The sequence below is a fragment of the Populus euphratica genome, unplaced genomic scaffold, assembly GCF_000495115.2.
Source record: "Populus euphratica unplaced genomic scaffold, PopEup_1.0 scaffold88.1, whole genome shotgun sequence".
Taxonomy (NCBI): Eukaryota; Viridiplantae; Streptophyta; class Magnoliopsida; order Malpighiales; family Salicaceae; genus Populus; species Populus euphratica.
Genome location: NW_011499956.1, coordinates 329,512 through 348,100, shown reverse-complemented (window position 1 = coordinate 348,100; position 18,589 = coordinate 329,512). Strand labels below are relative to the sequence as shown.

The 18,589-nt window shown below is 28.9% G+C and overlaps 1 protein-coding gene across 3 annotated transcripts; it reads right to left on the bottom strand.

Moving 5' to 3' along the window:
• Positions 1-7,153: 7,153 nt before the first annotated feature.
• On the bottom strand, positions 7,154-11,462 carry LOC105138333 (palmitoyltransferase ZDHHC7-like). Of its 3 annotated transcripts, none has more exons than XM_011044383.1 (11): positions 11,195-11,462; positions 10,974-11,108; positions 9,953-10,019; positions 9,729-9,825; positions 8,885-8,981; positions 8,660-8,743; positions 8,427-8,467; positions 8,241-8,306; positions 8,065-8,124; positions 7,667-7,718; positions 7,154-7,584 (listed from the first exon to the last, which is right to left on the bottom strand). In XM_011044383.1, the coding sequence occupies exons 1-11, from the start codon at positions 11,361-11,363 to the stop codon at positions 7,496-7,498; spliced, it is 957 nt and encodes a 318-aa protein (XP_011042685.1). In that variant the 5' UTR covers positions 11,364-11,462; the 3' UTR covers positions 7,154-7,495. The 3 variants fall into 3 exon arrangements, with proteins under 3 accessions (XP_011042685.1, XP_011042687.1, XP_011042686.1); XM_011044385.1 differs by having other exon boundaries at positions 8,245-8,306; XM_011044384.1 differs by lacking the exon at positions 8,241-8,306.
• Between the last annotated feature and the right edge of the window lie 7,127 nt (positions 11,463-18,589).

The following is an 18,589-nucleotide window of genomic DNA, read 5'->3' as shown; positions in this document are numbered from 1 at the left end:
TACGAATGGTATTTTTATCATATTTGTTTCTAGAGAGAGAGAGTCCTTGTATTGGAGTTTGGAGCTGCCCAGAAGCTGACCGTGTCAGAGAGAGAGAGAGAGAGAGCGTAAGTGAGAGTGTGGGCAGCAGTTAGATATTTGTTCGGGCAGCTTGATTGATCGATTCCATAAACAGTAAATTTTGGCTCCCCGGGCCTTCTCTCCTTCGAAAGAGTGCTTTTCTTGACTCAACATGTTAGTCTCGGACTCATCTCAGCCATTCAGTCCCGCTGTGGTTTCCTATTGTCCGTTGGATTATTAGCAGCCAGCCAGAAAAGGAGTTGTTTGGTATTGGTGGCCAATAAATAAGCTCCCATCATTTTTATTATATTTTCAAACGGTTGATTTTTAAGGAATTTATATTTAAAATAATGTTTTTATAATATCATTATATTAAAATTAAAAAATACTTCTAAAAAATAATATACATCTTATTATTAAATATAATATACATCATATTTTTAGATGACGACGCCAATGAGACCTTTGCTGTATGAGGATGGCGACATATTTCTTTGAAGAAATGCCAAAAACTTATATATATTTTGTTATGGATCTGTTAAATTAATATGTTTATGTATAATATTATATGAATATGAATATAAATTTAAATGAGTTTTAATGAAATAATATGTATTTTGTTATGAATTTTATATGAGAAATAATAGTGATTAACATATTAGTGATTACAAATAAAATACTAAACAACTAAAAAAATTAGAGATGCAATAAAAAAATATATTTATATTTATATTTATATTTAACCTATTATGTAAAACAAAAAATTAACAAAGAATTGTTGCTAATAATGCCATTAGTCCCTACAAGATTTAGAAATACATGAATAAAAGATTTATTATATATATTGAGAAAGAATATCTTTAATAAAATTAATAATAAAGTCATTGTTAAGTAATTTTAAAATATGAAAACTTGAAAAAAAAATTATAATATAAGTTTTTTTATTTTAAAAATATTCTTAAATTAATTTTAGTTGATATGAGTTAGGATATGAATTTGAAATTGATTTCTCTATATAAAACACATGTCTATATAATATGTAATATTAAGTATTTATAATTTACTTTCTCATTTAAAATTTTTTGTCTCTACCACTAGTTATATTGTTGTTTTTTTAAAAATAAAATATGATAGATTTTTTTTATATAAAAATATCGTTGCTTACAACATTTTGATAAAAATATAGATATGCACTTGGATCTTATATTCTCTTTTATTAACAAACAACGAGCTAGCAGGGAGGAAGAGGATCATATGCTCATATGTATGGATTTGATTATTTTCCCTGTCACCGAAAGCAATGGAGCTATTTAAGAAAAAAATGTCAAAAAGGGGGAGATGTCAAATGTTGAATTTTTATCTCGTAAATCGTAAGGAAAGTGCTCATGGAAAGCCATTCATGTGAATCTGGAAAGCAACAGTTTGTACGAGAGGAGAGCAAATCAGATCCCAGACCAAAGCGTTTCTCTTTAGAATCACTTCATCGACACCTTGACTTCAATCAACAAACAATTGGAACCTACTTTAAAGCTGCGGTTTCCAAACCAAAGCAAAGCATAGGTTCCTGTTCGGTATAATGGGGATGTACTTATTCTTTTAAAGAGTTTTTTATTTTAAAATATTTTTTATTTTTTAAAAATTATTTTTAAAATCAACACATCAAAACAATTTAAAAATATAAAAAATTTATTTTTAATAAAAAAACTTATTTTTATTAAAACATAAGTTGATATATGTTTCCAAACACTTTTTAAGTGTTATTTGGTAAGTGTGGTGAAAATTTAAAGTATTTTTATATTTAAAAATATATTAAAATAATATTTTTAATTTATTTAATTTATTTTTTGTATTAACATATCAAAACAATAATAAAATATAAAAACTAATTTAAAACTAAAAAAATCATAATTTTTACCTTTGTGTTGCAATGCCAAATATCACTGACACAGAATTTACAACATTGGCCTACCATTTATATATATAATCACCATGGAAGCATTACACTTCTTCTTGTGATTATGGAGATTTTGTTTAATTATCACCAAATCATCTTCTTATCGGGTCTTCGATATATATACTGAATTCTTAAACATTGGGCAAACCCTAGAGATGGAATGGGACATCAAAACAGAAGTGAACTACAAGAAAAAAAACAGCTGAATTTTGGAATACAAGCAAGAAGTTTCATAGCAAATGGGTTTCCCCTACAAGCATTAAAAGAACTAATTACCAAAAAATAAAGACGTACCAATATTCAGTAGAAGAAAAGAAAATCAGAAAAAGAAATGGCTTTAATTATCACGAATTTGTCCTACCATTTTTTCTACAGATGATAAGTACTATGTAACCATACATGCACAGAGAAAGTGAAGAAGACATTATCATACTTTTTGGAAAGCTTCTTCTCAATTTACTTGTAAGTGAAACACAAGAATAAAACGCCATATTGTTGTATAAGTTTAGCTTTTAGCATAATGGAACTTCTTTAAAGTGATTTGGTAATTAATATTAGCGCATCAAGTTTATGTTAGTCTCTCAAGTTAAGTATTGCTTTTATCATTTAGGAGGAGGATTAGTTGGGTTGGCTTAATTAGTTTCTTTTTGATTTAGCTCTTGTTTGGGTTTGCGATATAAATCTAAATAGAGGTTAGCTAAAATCTAATTTTTTAATTTTTTTAAATTTTTTAATTTTTTATTATTTTAATATTTTTTTAAAAAAATATTTTTTTAATATATTTTTAAATAAATGATATTTAATAAACAATTATTATCATATTTCTAAACACCCTTTACATGCCTAATCACATGAAAATTTAGACATGAATCCAGGAAATTTTCTTAAAAGGAGCCAAGATTGGGGGGCAAATATAGAGAGACCATTTTTCGTGGCTCTGCCTTGCATAAGATTAAAACACACATAGTGTATGGTGAAAAAATAGATACTAATTAATATAGGTTGTAAAATGTATATTATGAAAATCATGAAAGATGAGAATATTAAATATTTTCATCCTCAGACTAGAAAAACTACGAAGATGTTTAATATATTATTGAATTCGATAACATCAAGCGTCTCTGGATTAATTTATATATTAATCAAAACTAAATTAATATCTTTGAATAAAAAAAAAAGGTAACAAGAAGGAAAGAAACACTTCATTAAACTTGTATAATGACATGAACAAGAGGGTGGTTGTGGCTTGTACGTTATTAGCAAGCTTCTGATTCAACTTTGAAGATTCCAAGATGGATTCCATCAAGAGGCCACATATAAAACTTCATTGGACAGCAATTTATTGGTAGATTACAGATATTTATGCCTTAGCTTTCACAGGAAAATAAAGTGATGGAACTACCAAGTCCAATTTTACGAATACAATAAGCAAGTTTGTAGAAGAAATGGTTTGTACGCCATTTCCATGGACCCATGGATGTTAATGGTGCCTGGAATCAGACGGATCAATTTATTACTCTCGAGAGACAACTTGCCTCCTTTGCCTTGTTAATTGCAGAAAGCATAATGTTTAGCAGCATACTTCACCTAACTAAGAATTCGACAAGCTTGGCATTCATGCATGGGTCCTTTCTGAGCGATCATTAATCCTTCGTGAAGGGTTTGGCTTCTGCAGTTTAGGGGTTAAAGCGACGTGATGTTCTTTTTAATTATTCTTTGACGTGTTTGTTTCCCTGATTATTGTGAATTAGATCATAGACTAGGTTAACTGTATTTCTCTTTTTATTTTTTATTTTTTTAATTAATGGGTACTCAGTTTTTAATATTAAACCTGTGGAAAGCATCTTTTCTTACTATATCACATCATTTTATTTATAACATAGGTAATGATGTCATATATCACTTGCAATATTAATTGGTACAAAATTTATGTTTTTTATGGAAGTTTTATATGGCTATAAGAAGTTTGTTTTCTTATAAATATATTAGTTTGGATATAAATAATATACTCAAAGTTATTAAAATTATTTAAACATATGAACTGACCCAAGGATCGGCTTACGAGTTGACTAGGATTTAAAACATTATTATACAAAGATTAAAAAAATTAAAATAACTCTTTTTGAATTTTTATTAAAACAAAAATCAAACCAAAATTTAATCGAGTCGATTATGTTGTAGATTAACATGTCAAGTTGATCAAGTTTGATTGTTTTAACTCCCACTTAATTTAATTTAAAAAATATTGATTTTTTCTAACTAATGATATTTATATTATAATTATACAACTTATTTCAAACCAAGTTCCAGGTTGGTGAATCACTAAATTGATCTGTCAGCTCAACCATGTTTAATAACACATCAACTTTCTTGACCCTATTGTATGTCAAAGTCACTAGCTTCTTTAGAGAAAAATATTCTTTTAAAAATATTGATTTTTCCTGACTAATGATATTTATATTATAATTATACATGTAAAACAAATCTCTCGTACAACAAGGAATACATTGATACTTAAGTCAACATTTGATTTTGTTCTATCACATGACAAGGAGGTAAAAATTCAAGAGCAGAGAAGAGATATGTGTTTTTATATAGTAAATAAGATGGTAATTGAAGTGTTCTTGGATGAATAATCTTTCGGATCTCCCTCTTTTTTCTCTTAAAATAAAAGAATATATAGCTTTGAAAATATCTAAAAAATATCTAAAAAAAGTATTATGCATGATAGTAATTGATAGTATCATACATGAATAATACCATGTAAATATTACTATTCATAAAAAACTATTCATGAATAGTAAAATAATGCCAAAAAAAAAAAAGAGAAGGAGGGTAGAGATGCCAAAAAAAAGAGAGAAAAGGAGGATAGAAATTGAGAGAAATCTACCTTGTAACTCTAAGGAGTTAAAAGATATTATTTATTTGTAATGAATAGTCTCGCCATATTTTCTCTTTTCTATTGAAGAAAGAAGGGAAAAAGAAATGAAAGAAAGAGAGGGAGGAGGGTATGAAGCCTAGTCTAACCGTATCTAAGGACTCGGGACCTATTATGAATGAGTTTTGCATAATAAGCACTATTTATAAATAGTAAATGAGATTATATCAAGCTAAGGGACGAGGAAGAGAGGAGAAGGCGGGGCTCAGTATAAGTGACCATAAATAGTATAACCATGTTAGAAATTCACTTTAAATGAATTTTGCATAGCAAATACTATTCACAAATAATAAATGAGACTATTATTACAAAGAAAGTTCAATGGTATATGGATTTTACTTTAGCTCCAGACACAAATTGTTGTGGATTATAATAGTTAAATTACATGGTATGTTATGTAATTAAAAGAATCATGAGAAGTGTTTTAGTATTTTCATGTTTTATTTTTTATTTTTTAATCATAAAGCTATTAATATGTGTTCCACACGCCTTAATAAGTGAACAACGCCCGAGTCATTAAAAAAGTATATGAGACACTTTCCGTGGTCAAATTTGATCATCTGTCATATCACTAGATACACAGTCATATCTTCTGACATATGGTGCGACATGTATAGACATATTATAATTGGATTATCATCGATAATTGATTGTTTGTGTTTTTTTATTTTCTCTCTCATGATAATTAAAGTACACAATTATCCTCTCTTTGTTTGTTGTTTACTTGGATCTAACATGGAATGTCAAACTGAAACTCCTTAGGCCTAGCTTGGATGTCAAACCCAATTCACTTAGGTCTGGCAAACACGGTAGACCCAAGAAACTTGGGTCTGGAAGCCCTTTTAGGTTCAAGAACCTTGGGTCCGGCGCCCACACCAGATCTAAGCAACTTTATTGCTACTTTATGCTCTAATTTTTGAATGATTTAATCAATTCTTCTTTGGTAAGACAAAAGATATCTCCATCGAGGTAGAGAACGGATAAATCTCACAAATCCAAGATTATTGGGTATGATATCTACATCAAGCCCAAATATCATGAATCTGATATGATTATCAGATATAAGTCATGTGGGTCTGGCATGACTTTCAGATCTAATGCTTTTAAAATAGTTTTTATATTCTTAATATTTTTTTATATTTAAAAAAATATCAATATTAACTTATTGCAAAGCACAAACTAATATACCAATACTAATCTAAAAAATTGAAGAAAAAAGAAAAGAAAAGGAATTGAAGCTCATTAGAGTCCTGGCACAACCGAGTGTCTTGGCCCAATCAAGTTGCTTTTCTCTATCTCTCTTATTTTTTAATTTTTCATTTTTTTGTTGTATTATCGGGTATCTACACCTACGAAATTAGAAGACCGGAGAAAAAACGGAAGGTACCGTCTATTACTGTAGATGTAGATTATAATATTTATAGCTCGAGATGATTCGAGGGATGGAGCAACGAAGTACAGGAATGTTCTTTCTTTTTCTTGATTTTTTAATATAGCTAGAAGCCTCGTCTCACCCCCTATCTGTAGCTTGTTCTAACCAATCATTCTCATCGTGAACAGATCGAAGCAAAGCATCAATTTCTCACTAGTTCAAGCATGGCATCCCTCATTCCTAGCTTCTTCGGCAGCCGAAGGACCAATGTGTTCGATCCGTTTTCTCTAGACATTTGGGATCATTTAGATGACTACATTGGCCAATGTTCCTGCCTCAACACAGGAAGCATCATCTTTTGTCAAAGCAAGAATCAATCGGAAAGAACTCCAGAAGCTCACATTTTCAAACCTGACCTTCCAGGGTTAAAGAACGAGGAGGTGAAAGTGGAGGTGAAAGAAGGTAGAATCCCGCAAATCGGTGGAGAGAGGAGCAAAGAACAGGAGGAAGCCAAGGAATGATAAGTGGCATCGAATTTTAAGGAATTGAGAGGAGCTGCGGCAAATATTCACGGATGATCAGGTTGCCTGAGAAAGTAAAGATGGATCAGGTGAAAGCCAGCATGGAGATTGGTGTGCTTACTGTGACCATTCCTAAGGAGGAAAAGTAGCCTGAGGTCAAGGCCATTGAGATTTCTAGCTAAAGGCCACATTCGCTTCAAGAATTCAAGGAAAATAATTCCAGAGGAAGACTTATAAAAGATTGGCATGGGTAGCATCCCCTAAGCTGTGTCATCAAGTTTAAAGCAAAAATTTAATCATAGAACATATGATAAAAAGAAATATGAACTTTTATAACATTATACTTTAGCAATATAGGGTTTGTCAAGACATCGTTCTGTTGATTCTCTCAAGGAACAGATGCAAGAAGGTTCTACTCTAGTGTTACATCAGTCTGTGCATTGGTTGAAGGATATCAACTCAATATTTAAGCAAACTGATCTCCCCTTAGCAGCCAAGAACTTTAATTAGTGAAACTCCAATCCGTATCTCCTCCAGTCTCCAACTAGTATATGCATGAATACTAGAGTTCAAAACCTCAGGATCTCAGTTAAGAACAATTAGAGTAAGTGGGCACCCCTCCACATTGAAAAACACGCATCGATGCACTATCAGCCTTTTACTGATAAAAACTCCTTAACATTTTGAAGATAGCCATTATCATATGGATTTTTGAACATAACCCTAGTAAAGCTTTCCCCTGCATCAGGAAGATTAAACTCAAATTACACACGAGGCTATGGATATTAATCACCAGTAACAATATTGAGAAATATATATACCTGGTTGGGATTGAATGACAAATTGAAACTCTGGGTATTTCTTCCAGTTTATCTGAAGAAGGGTGCATTAATCATAAATATCTATATTGCAAAATGAACAGTGTACTTTAGAAAGCATTTCCATACATCAGTCAGAAAATTGCGAAGCTTCAACAGAACATGTCTTACAAACAATTTACTCTCAGGTTTTTTTTTTATTTCAAACTATATGTTAGTCAGATAGGTGGGCAACTCAATCAGAACTTGTTTATGTAAAAACCTACAGGGTATAGAGCTGAATACTCAATCCCTATTCTTTACTTCGCACACAGATACAAAACTCTGACACAATTTGCTGTCCTATTGTTGCACTTTTAAATCAGGAACTTTCTCTTTTATAGCATCACAGATGAACTCACCCATTCGTCAGTCCTGATGTTGAAGCATATACAATACAGATGCCATGTGAAGAACACCCCCTACATTAACAAAACAAAAAATATAATTTATAAATGTAAGCGGCTCTTTTCATTTTCTGTTACTACAGCTTTAGGAAAATAACAGAATGAAAAATTAGATGAAACATGAAGGAAACCTGCCATGTCACTTGGAGAAGAGAGAATAACATTGTGCTAACAACCAAACTGCCAGCTAGATCAGTCTACCAAGGATCACATACATAAATGCATAAACAGTAGAGGCACTAATGGCTTCCTTAAAAGAAATTTAGAATAATAGGACAATATACAGTAAAAGTAACATCTGCTGTACAATGACTTACCTCAAACCAAGTTCCACCTAGAATCCAGGATCCTCTGGAAACTGAAGGGATACAGGAATAAGGAGATTAGATGAGTTTACACCCTAAACCCAGCATGCTCATCTATCTGAATTATTGACCCATGATCTATCCTTAGGGACGGTCAAAAAGCTGTAATCATCATAATTTGAGACATAAAATGGAAAGGAAATACAAGTACAATTCCATACAAGATCAAGGAGGCATGAGCTTACACTGGGACGAGCAAACAATGTAAGAAGCTTCGGTGGTAAGGAATCCAGCTAGAAGAATTATGAAGAGGACATAATTATTCTGTCCTGCACAGTGTAGCGAAGGATTAAAAAGTTCCAAAGTGAATAAACTAACAGATCTTTGACAAAGAGAGACAGAATTCTTATCAATTTAACAAAATGATGGATAAGTTACATTGGAAATTGCGTGGATCAGATAAGAATTACCTATACAGTTACCAAAAGCAGGACAATGGTGATCAAATCCTTTTATATATGCTTTGCAACTCTTACAATACCTCACCCTCTTGAGTAGAGCAGAACCCTGTTATAGAAAAGGCACCATCCCATTACAAAGCAACAGTCAAGCATGAATTGAGCTGGAAACATGTAGTTTGAGAGTGGTGACTGAATATCAAAGTTTGAAATAAGTTACGAGTTAGGGAGAAAAGAAGAACAGAAGAAGGACCAAATAAGAGCCAGGAGTCAGAAAAGCCAATGAACAATAACAGTCCAAAGAACATACTGGCATGTAAATGTGAAGGAATAACTTTAAAAGCTCAAAGAAAGAAAAGCCCATCTTCTTAATCTAGTTGAGTAATGCGTGATTGGATGTTAATGGAGAAACTGAGAGCTCCAGATTTATATAAAGCAACACTAGTATGGAGCTAAAAGAAGCATTAAATTGTTGATGATCAAGATATATTATATTAAAAGCATTTTGTCCAGCTTTCTGCTACTTGGACCTATCAAACCATTACATTTCCTTGAAAGCATGTTTCTGTCTGCATTGAGAGGCAAATATAAATAAATAAATAAACACAAAGCTATCACATCTCCTTTTGAGTTATTGAAACTAAAAAATAAAAATAAATGGGAAAGGAGTAGCTAAGACAGACATGGTAACAGAAATCTTGATGAATTCAAGATTATAAAATAAAATGAAATTGCAAGTAGCCCATACAATATACCCCTTGGTTAAGTCTCTAGCTCCTCCTAAGTGAAAAAAAAATAAAATGATCTCCGCTCGGGTGAAGTTCCTTTCATTTGTAGTTCAGTTAAAATTTATAACCTTGTTATGAGCTTCAACTCCAAAAGCTTTAGTTTCAATGAGCTTGTTCGCATCTGAAGATCCATGAGTTACCAAACCAGGATCACTTGATAGGATACTGCAATTAAGAACACACGGCTTGATGATCAGATGACCAGGAAAACTTCAGATAGAAAATTTCTTCCCCTGTCCCAGATAAATATAAGAGGTGAAGCTATGCTGGGGATAGAGAGAGAGAAAACAACCTACATACACCAAGAATGAGCAGGGTAACCTCTATGTTGAACACAATACTGATGAAATACGGAATGGCTGCGAAATAAGGAAAACAAGGAAGTCATAAACTTGCAAGAATCAGCTAACAATTTTTAGAGCTAGTTTCAGTAAATATAAAATTGGATTTATTCCCAAACAATCACCACTATTAGTTCATATACATCAATTATCCCATTTGTAGCACTTCATATGGCAGGCTTAGTCATAAGCATTGACCTGAACCCCGCATCCCTGCCTTCTCCCTAAATTCTTTGCATTTTTTCCCCTAAACACACCAGATAGTCAGGTGGTCAAACTTTGGAATACAAATCTTTATAGTGTCAAGATTATTTAGAACATTTATGTAGGCTTATAAAGCCTCCTTCGATGAAGTGAAGTTAAAAAAGGAAAGTCTGAAGTTTTTGGCTTAAACTGGGATTTTCAGTGCAATCCTAACTCCAGCCATGATGCCAATGGAGCATTCAGCTATCCTTCACTGTGAAACCTAACGGGTTTCCTTTTCTTCCCCAAACTTGAATACATTCCTGTTAGAATTTATATTACATTTTCTATCCTAAAAACTCTAGAAATGTTTCCTTTAAAAACCCTAAACTTGCTACTGACATTACCAAAGTTGCTGCTGTGAACGGCCCCTGAACATGATGGTTCTGATACTACACCTATTCCAACTTTAGCTCCTATAAACCCCAGTCCCTTACACATTCCAAAACCATTTAGCTTTTTAAAAAAAAATCCATCCTTCAGCTCTCTATATTAATTTTTGTCATAAAATCAATTTCTCCAAGTTGTCCTAAACCCAAAAACTAAGTAATGAAACTCGATAAATTTAATAACAATTGTGCCTGTGCAGATATGAATTCTTTCACTGTAAAGATAGAAGGGATATAGCCCGCAAACACGACTAAAATTTTACTTCAACAATTCAAAACCCAAAACCCCAGAAAATTATGAACTAGTAATGAAACAAAGAAAAGGTGAAAATGCAATCACCTTGTCTAGCAATGAAGATATAGACAGCCCAAATAAAGATTATATTAAAGAAAACGAGTGCTGGAGCGGATGCATACACTCCAACAATCCGCCTGCACCATCTCCCTAATCCCAAAACAAACACTAGCACCACAACTGTCAAAAACCAAACAAGGTTTCAAGTCTTCAAGTAAAATAAAATAAAAAAATTCATGCAATACCAAATATGTGAAGAGAGAGACCTGAGAGTGTCAGTTGGACGAGTAGAGAGGAAGCAGGGAAGAAGTGGGGGACTAAAGTCAGAGCAAATTGAGTTAGCAAAACCAATATGCACGAAACTGTACATCGCCCAATTTGTTTGAAGCAACTTACTAACACCTTCTTCTTTCTTTGATCCTGAATTTGTTGCATTTCTGCTTTGCTTGATTTATTTTACCTTCTCTTTTTCCCCCCCAGCTCTTTGATTCTTCTTGCTGCTGGTTTCATTGAAGCTGTGTCTGCCCATATGATCAGGGGCCATGGAGTATAAACGCATGTTATTTTTTAAAAAAAATATTTATTTTTTATTAAATTATTTTGATGTATAAATATAAAAAAAATTATTTAAAAAAATAAATAAATAATAACCTTCACGACATTCAAACATGAAAAACTCACTTTGTATTTATTCTAGTTTTATTAAAAACGGTACCCGCATATACAATTCAAAGTTAATTCTTTTGTAATAAAAAATGTTTTAATATTGTAAATTTATTTATAAATTTTGTGTGTTTTAAAATTCATAAAGAAAAACATGTTGTTTGCACAAAATTCTATTCCATTGCAAATAGGATTTCAAGTAATTTTTTTAACATGACAAAAAAATACATCATGGATATGCTCCCATGTGTTATATTTTTGTAATTGAAAAACAAATATTATTTATTGTTTATAAATAAACTAATAAATATATGAACGAATATGTCCAAAAAAATTATTAACACTTATTAAATATTAAAGTAAAAGGTTGATTTTTATAGTAGAAATAAAAAATAATTGTGTTTTCAAATTTTTACATCAACTATTGTTTTAATTTAAACATTTTTATTTAATTTATTTAGGGGCTAAATGTTGTTGTTAATAATAGATGATTTTTATTTTTATAAAAAAGTTATATAAATACAATTAATTCTTATAAAATATAAGAGGAAAGTAATTAATACAAATCAAACTAACTCTTTGAAGTACCATACAACTTAAGAAAAAATAAAAGAAAATTAATATTTAAATAGAAACCATTAATGAAAAGGGGTAGAAATATATTTAAAAAATAAAAACCATTAATCAAACTATTGTCTTTTGTTTTTTAGTTATATTTAGTGATTAGAACATCAAGATTCATATTTTTGGATTCTAAAACCCAATTTTAGTTTGTTTTTACCAAAAATAAAACTATTTAACATCTCCAGAACACTCTAAAAACCTAAAATAAATCAAGTGAAATCATTCAACTTTTCTCATCATTGATACAAAGGTTTTTTTTATTTGGTGGACAACCAATAATTCATCTTTTCCCAACAAGTTTCTATCTCCTCTCTCAAACCACTAAATAAATAAACAAAATAATTTTTTAGATTGAAATAAAAATTGTAAAAACTTTGAGATTATCCTTCCGTTATAATTTAAAATTTTATCTCGTAAAATTAAACCATAAAGAAATTAAATAAAAAATAAAAAAATTAAGAATGAAATTAAATTAAAAATAACAAAAGAAAGAAGTTATTCTACTTGTACTGATAATTATAAAAAAATAATTATTTAAAATTCAAAAAAATATTTTCATCTATTATTATTAAACCTAATTGCAACTTGGTGGGGTAATTTAGCACCCGATAAATTCATCCATATCATAAATCGAGTTTCAAAAAAATTTAATTTGTAGTTGACTTGAAGAGTTAATTTATAATCAAGTTAAAAATTATTGATTTTTTTTTAAAAAATAATATTATTATTTTAAAAAATAATTTTTATTGATCAGTTAATTCTTCTGCCCCATATTCTAGATCTTGCACCAAAATAAACCTAAATTGATTTTAATAACTATGAATTAAAAGGGGCAAGAAAAGCACATCGCATACCTTCTATTTGCAGCAAGACTCCATCAATCAAAGCTCCCATGACATCATAGTCTAATGCCTCAATTTATTTTTCTTTAAGAACTAGAAGGGTATATATGAAATTGAGAAATATAGAAAAACTGATACAGGTATTTTCTCAGACTAAATTTATTTATATAAACTTATGTTTGAACATATGAATGGTAAAATGTCAGTCTTATTAATTAAAATAATTGATCTTTCATAAAACAATGACCCTAACATGTGTTTGTATACAGAGAAATCATATAAAAAATTTGTATATGTAACACTACTCTCATAGTATAGAGAGATAGATCGAAATAACATTAAAATAATCAACGTTGCGGGGACCTTGCAAAGACTCCGACGGATCTAGGGTCTTCTAGCCTCTAGGCTCTAGTTTTCATGTAATAATTTATTTTTATTGAAAACTATTTTTTTAAAAAAAACCAATGCTACGCTGCAAGTTTAATTATTTTCTTCTAACATAAAAAAATATATAAAAGTTTTAGAAAGTAAAAAATTAGATTCATACTAATTGTAAAGCTTTTTAAATACTTAAATGATTATATATTACATAACATATTTTAAAAAAAATGTATTAAAATAATAATATATTAGATTAATATAAATAAATTATGGTTACTATACAAAACTCGCAATATAAATATTAAATAATGATAAAATCATGAAACTTATAACAAACAAAATAGAAACCCAATTACAAATAACCAAATATCAAAGGTCAAAAGTGACAAAAAAAACTTAATTTAAAAAAATAAAAAAATAACTTGAGTAAATCTATTTTAATTGTTAAGTGATTGGTGCTATGTCTTGGGGTTATACAAATTTTTCATTTTAAAAAAAATCTAAGAAGATGCTAAGATTTCTACACAAGTAAAAGAAATTTGAAACTCGGATCATTGAGTCAATTTAATTTAATAAGTTTGATTAATCTAATAATATATACAAAAATAAAACAACTCTAATTTAATCAATTTAATAACATGAAAAATCAAGTGAATCCAAACAAATTTTCTAAATCAAAATTAATCTTATAACTTATGAAATCTTAGAGTTGAGCTTAAGTAAGAAGTCTAATTCCAAATTAATTTAATTTAAAAAAAAAAAAAATCAAATATGCAAAAACAAAGATGAAATCATAAGAAATAAATAAAAAAAAAATTGGAGATCAATTTGAGAGATGAGAAACTAAAAAAGAATAAAATTAAAAAAACCTTTCAATTTGAAGTGGTTTTTTTCAAATAAAATGGTTGCATTTCAAAGAATATGAACTAATATACGAAGAGAAAAGAGATTTAAGGGATGCTGTAATTTGTTTGATGAGAAGTGTGCAAACTAAGGTAGAAAAGAGAGAAATAAAGGGAAAAAAATATTGAATTGGCGTCAAATTAGATATAATTATTATACACCCGTTGTTTTAAAAAAAGAAAATATCAAGACATATCAAATATCAAATGACATAATAAAATAAGTTTTTCCATCACAAGAGTTGGTCATACATGCTGCATAAAGGCAATGATAACACACATTAGCATCGTGTTAATTTTTTTTCAGTTTTATGTATCAAAAGACAACATCACTCTCGGGGTCAAATAATTATTATTAAAAAAATATTATAAAATAATAAATTCATCCTTTCAAAAATACTTTGAGAATTTTGATTCAAAGCACAATAAAGTCAATGCATTGTGATTTAAAAAAATAAAAAACCAAGAGTGCTCTTCGGCATAACTAAGTGATATTTTGTTTTTAAAGATATTAAAGTAAACTTACCGTACAAGAAAAAAAAATGATAGAGATGCCCCTCAAGAACTCCATAACAACAAATGAATTCTATGAAAATACAAACAAATCTACCCAGCCAGTTCAATGGTTTATTTTAAGGATAAAAATATAAATCTACTATTATAATCCACGCCTTTTGTACTGGCCAAGCAAATTAGTTTATGTTAATTGGTTATGATGGTTGAAGTCTAATATATTACTCGAAAATGAATAAAATATCTCACATAAGCCATATACATACATATATATATATATATATATATGTATGTATGTATGTATATATCCAGCTAATTTTCAAGTTTAATGAAATATTTTATAGGAATAAATACAAAAAATAATTAAAAAAATGAACCTTAACATGATTTTTGAAATACAAGACTTTTATATTATTATAATTTTAATTAACTTTTTTTTATATTATAGCTGATTGTTCTGTTCATACTTTGTTTTTTGGTCTAAACATGATTACCATGATAAAAAATTTTATTTAAATTTTATTTTACATTGCTGTTTAATTATATTTTTAAAATTATTTTAGATTCAAAATTTTTAATTATTTTAATATATTAATATAAAAAATTAATAAATAAATAAATTATTATTTAATATATCTTAAAATAAAAAACACTTTTAAAAAGTAATTTCTTCCACGATTTTAAATACACACTTTTAAATACACTTAGCTGTCCTTGACGCTGGTCACATGGGCCGGCTGAAATTGTGCTGGCCCCAAACGAACGCGACGGCGCATATTTTATATATATATATATATAGCACAGATACACATGGCTGTCGATGCTCTCTCATTCGTTCTCTAGATTCCAGATATTCATTTGTTTTATATTATTCGACATATAAATATCATATAAAAAGAAATTAATATTTTTTAAAAAAGAATTTCTTGCAATTATATAATATCATAGTGGATGGCTTAATTATGGCTGTGACCGCTTCCAAAAAATCAATATAAGTGGAAGACTTACTACATAGAAGACTTATTACATAGAAGCTCAAGGTTTATAATAGCGACAAGTCATCACATGTATCCATTCCTGTCCATGGAACAGTCATATAGAAAAAAAGACAGAAAAAATAAATAAAAAATGGATAATGAAATCTTTTATTCTGGTGTTAAAGATATACGGACCATGTGGCATTATTATAATTCTCCTTGTTGGGGTGGCCTTAAAGATTATAATAGTGTTATTTCACCTACTATTTTAGAAAAAAGAAAAACAATTATTTTAAATTATTTTAGCAGTCAATTAAATAACATGCCATCGCGTCTACTAGTCAGGGTTTTTTTCTCTCTTTTTTTTTTTTTCCAGGAATCTGATTGGTGAGATTATATTTGTTTTAAGAATTATCAAGTGTCTGAGAATTGAAAATAGCCCTTGGATCTTCACGTGTGCACTTTGATCGAGTCAGGATGTGAAAAGTCAGGCCATTTCATGTCCTGTTCTTGACATTTCTCAACATCTGCAGCAAATTGCTTAATCCAAGGGTCGTAGATGGCTAGGCTGTGTCGTGCACTCTTTGTCTTGTTTACATCTATCTTGAGACTTGCTTACTTGTCATGACCACGGCGTTACAGGGTTTATGTTTTAATTTTTATTAGTTACTTGTGATGTTATGAGATAATTTTTTTATATAAAAAAATTAAAATTTAAAAGTGTTATATTTTTTTTACAAAATTATATTTAAAAGTATAGATTTGACTATAATATCTAATTTAAGAATAATATTTATAATATTAATAATAACATTAAACTTGCATGACCCAAGTTTAAGTGGGTCTGACGGCAATGCCGGACCCAATAACCTTATATGTGGGTTTGGCTGTAAGGTTGTGTCATAATTAAATAGATTAATTAAAAAGAAAAAAACTAACAGTAAGAAAAAAATTAATGAAAAAAATCTGAATCAACTGGGTTAACCTGTCAAATCTAGAATCCGTGTCATAAAAGTCTGATAATTAAAGAGAAAAAATTTAATATTTAGAAAGTAACTTTTTTAAAAAAAAAAACTAAAGGCATCGACTTTTCACTACAAACTGCATTGTGGAGTCCATAGTGAAAGGATTAAAAATGAAAAGAAAAAGAAAAAACAAACAAAGACTTGCGCCACTGATTAATTTTAAAAAAGAAAAAACAAATAAAGACTTACACCACTGGTTAATTTTTTTTCCTGACATAAAAAATATTAAAAAAGACTAAGGTCTAAGAGTATTAGGTTTTTCTGCAAAGATATACCCAAAAGTTTTGGGTTTAATTGTAATGCTTGACTCAAGAGTAATATTTATAGTATTAAATTTACATGACTCAAGTTTAAGTGAGTCTCGCTACAACACAAGATCCAAGAGCCTTGGATGTGGGTCTGATTGCAAGATTATGTAATAAAAGCGTGATAATTAAATAAATTAATTAAAAAAACCAATATGAAGAAAAAAAATTAATAAAGAAAAAGAAAAAAATCTGAATTAACTGGGTTAACCTTTCAAATCAGGTTAACCCGTCAAACCGGAGATTCGCATCATGAAAGTTTGATAATTAAATAAAAAAAAATAATATTAAAAAACTAAACTAAATGAAAAAAATTAATTAAAAACAAAAAAAACAAAAAAAATTTAGGTTAACTCGTCAAATCAGGTTAATTCGTTAAACCCAGGATTCATGCATTAAAAGTATGATAACTAAATAAAAAAATTTAACATTAACAAACTAAATCAAAAAAAAATTTAAAAGAAAAATAAAAATTGAAGGGTCAAACCATAAAATCAAGCTAACCCGTGAAACCTAGAATATGTGTCATAAAAGTTTGATAACTAAATAGAAAAAAATTTAACATTAACAAACTAAACTAAATGAAAAAAATTAATAAAAAAACATAAAAAATTCAGGTTAACTCGTCAAATCAGGTTAATCTGTTAAACTCGGGATCCGTATGATGAAAATATGATAATTAAATAAAAATAATAATATTAACCAACTAAATTAAATAAAAAATTGTTAAAACAAAAAAAAACAAAAAAAAGAAATAAGAAAAAACCAGAAAGGAATAAAAAAAGAACATCTAAAACAATGAAATAAAAGGCAGCTCAGGAAAAAAAAAAAAACAAAGCATCTGTGGTTTACTGTAGACTGTATTATGCAGTCCACAATAAAATACTGATGCCTTTTAGTATATGTTACAATGGTTGTGGTTGTAATTGGTTATAATTTAATTATGTATAAAATTTAATTATAAAATTTAATTTAATTTATTTTTTTAGTTTTTCTGTAGATTACACATCTAAACTTCAACCATTATAGGATGTGTTTGGTATTACGGTTGCTGTTGTAGTTGTGATTTGAAAAAAAATTATTTTATAAAAAGTAGTTTTAGTTAAGGTTGGTTTGGAAAAATATATATTTGGTTAAAACTGTGGTTGAAACCAAGGTTGCGTAAAAAGTAGTTTAATGTGTTTGGTTAAGAAAAATACTTTTTAAATTGAGATTATGAAATAATTAAATTGTAGATTTAACTATTGTTATTACATTATAAAATAAATAATACTTTATATAGAAATATTTTATATTTTTCCATTAAACTCTATATAATTCCATCACGTATAAAATACATCTGACAAGGACTATAGTTTTATTGGTTTCATAAACGTGCAACAATATCAAATAAAATATCATTAAAAATAAAATTAGGATTGTGATTAAA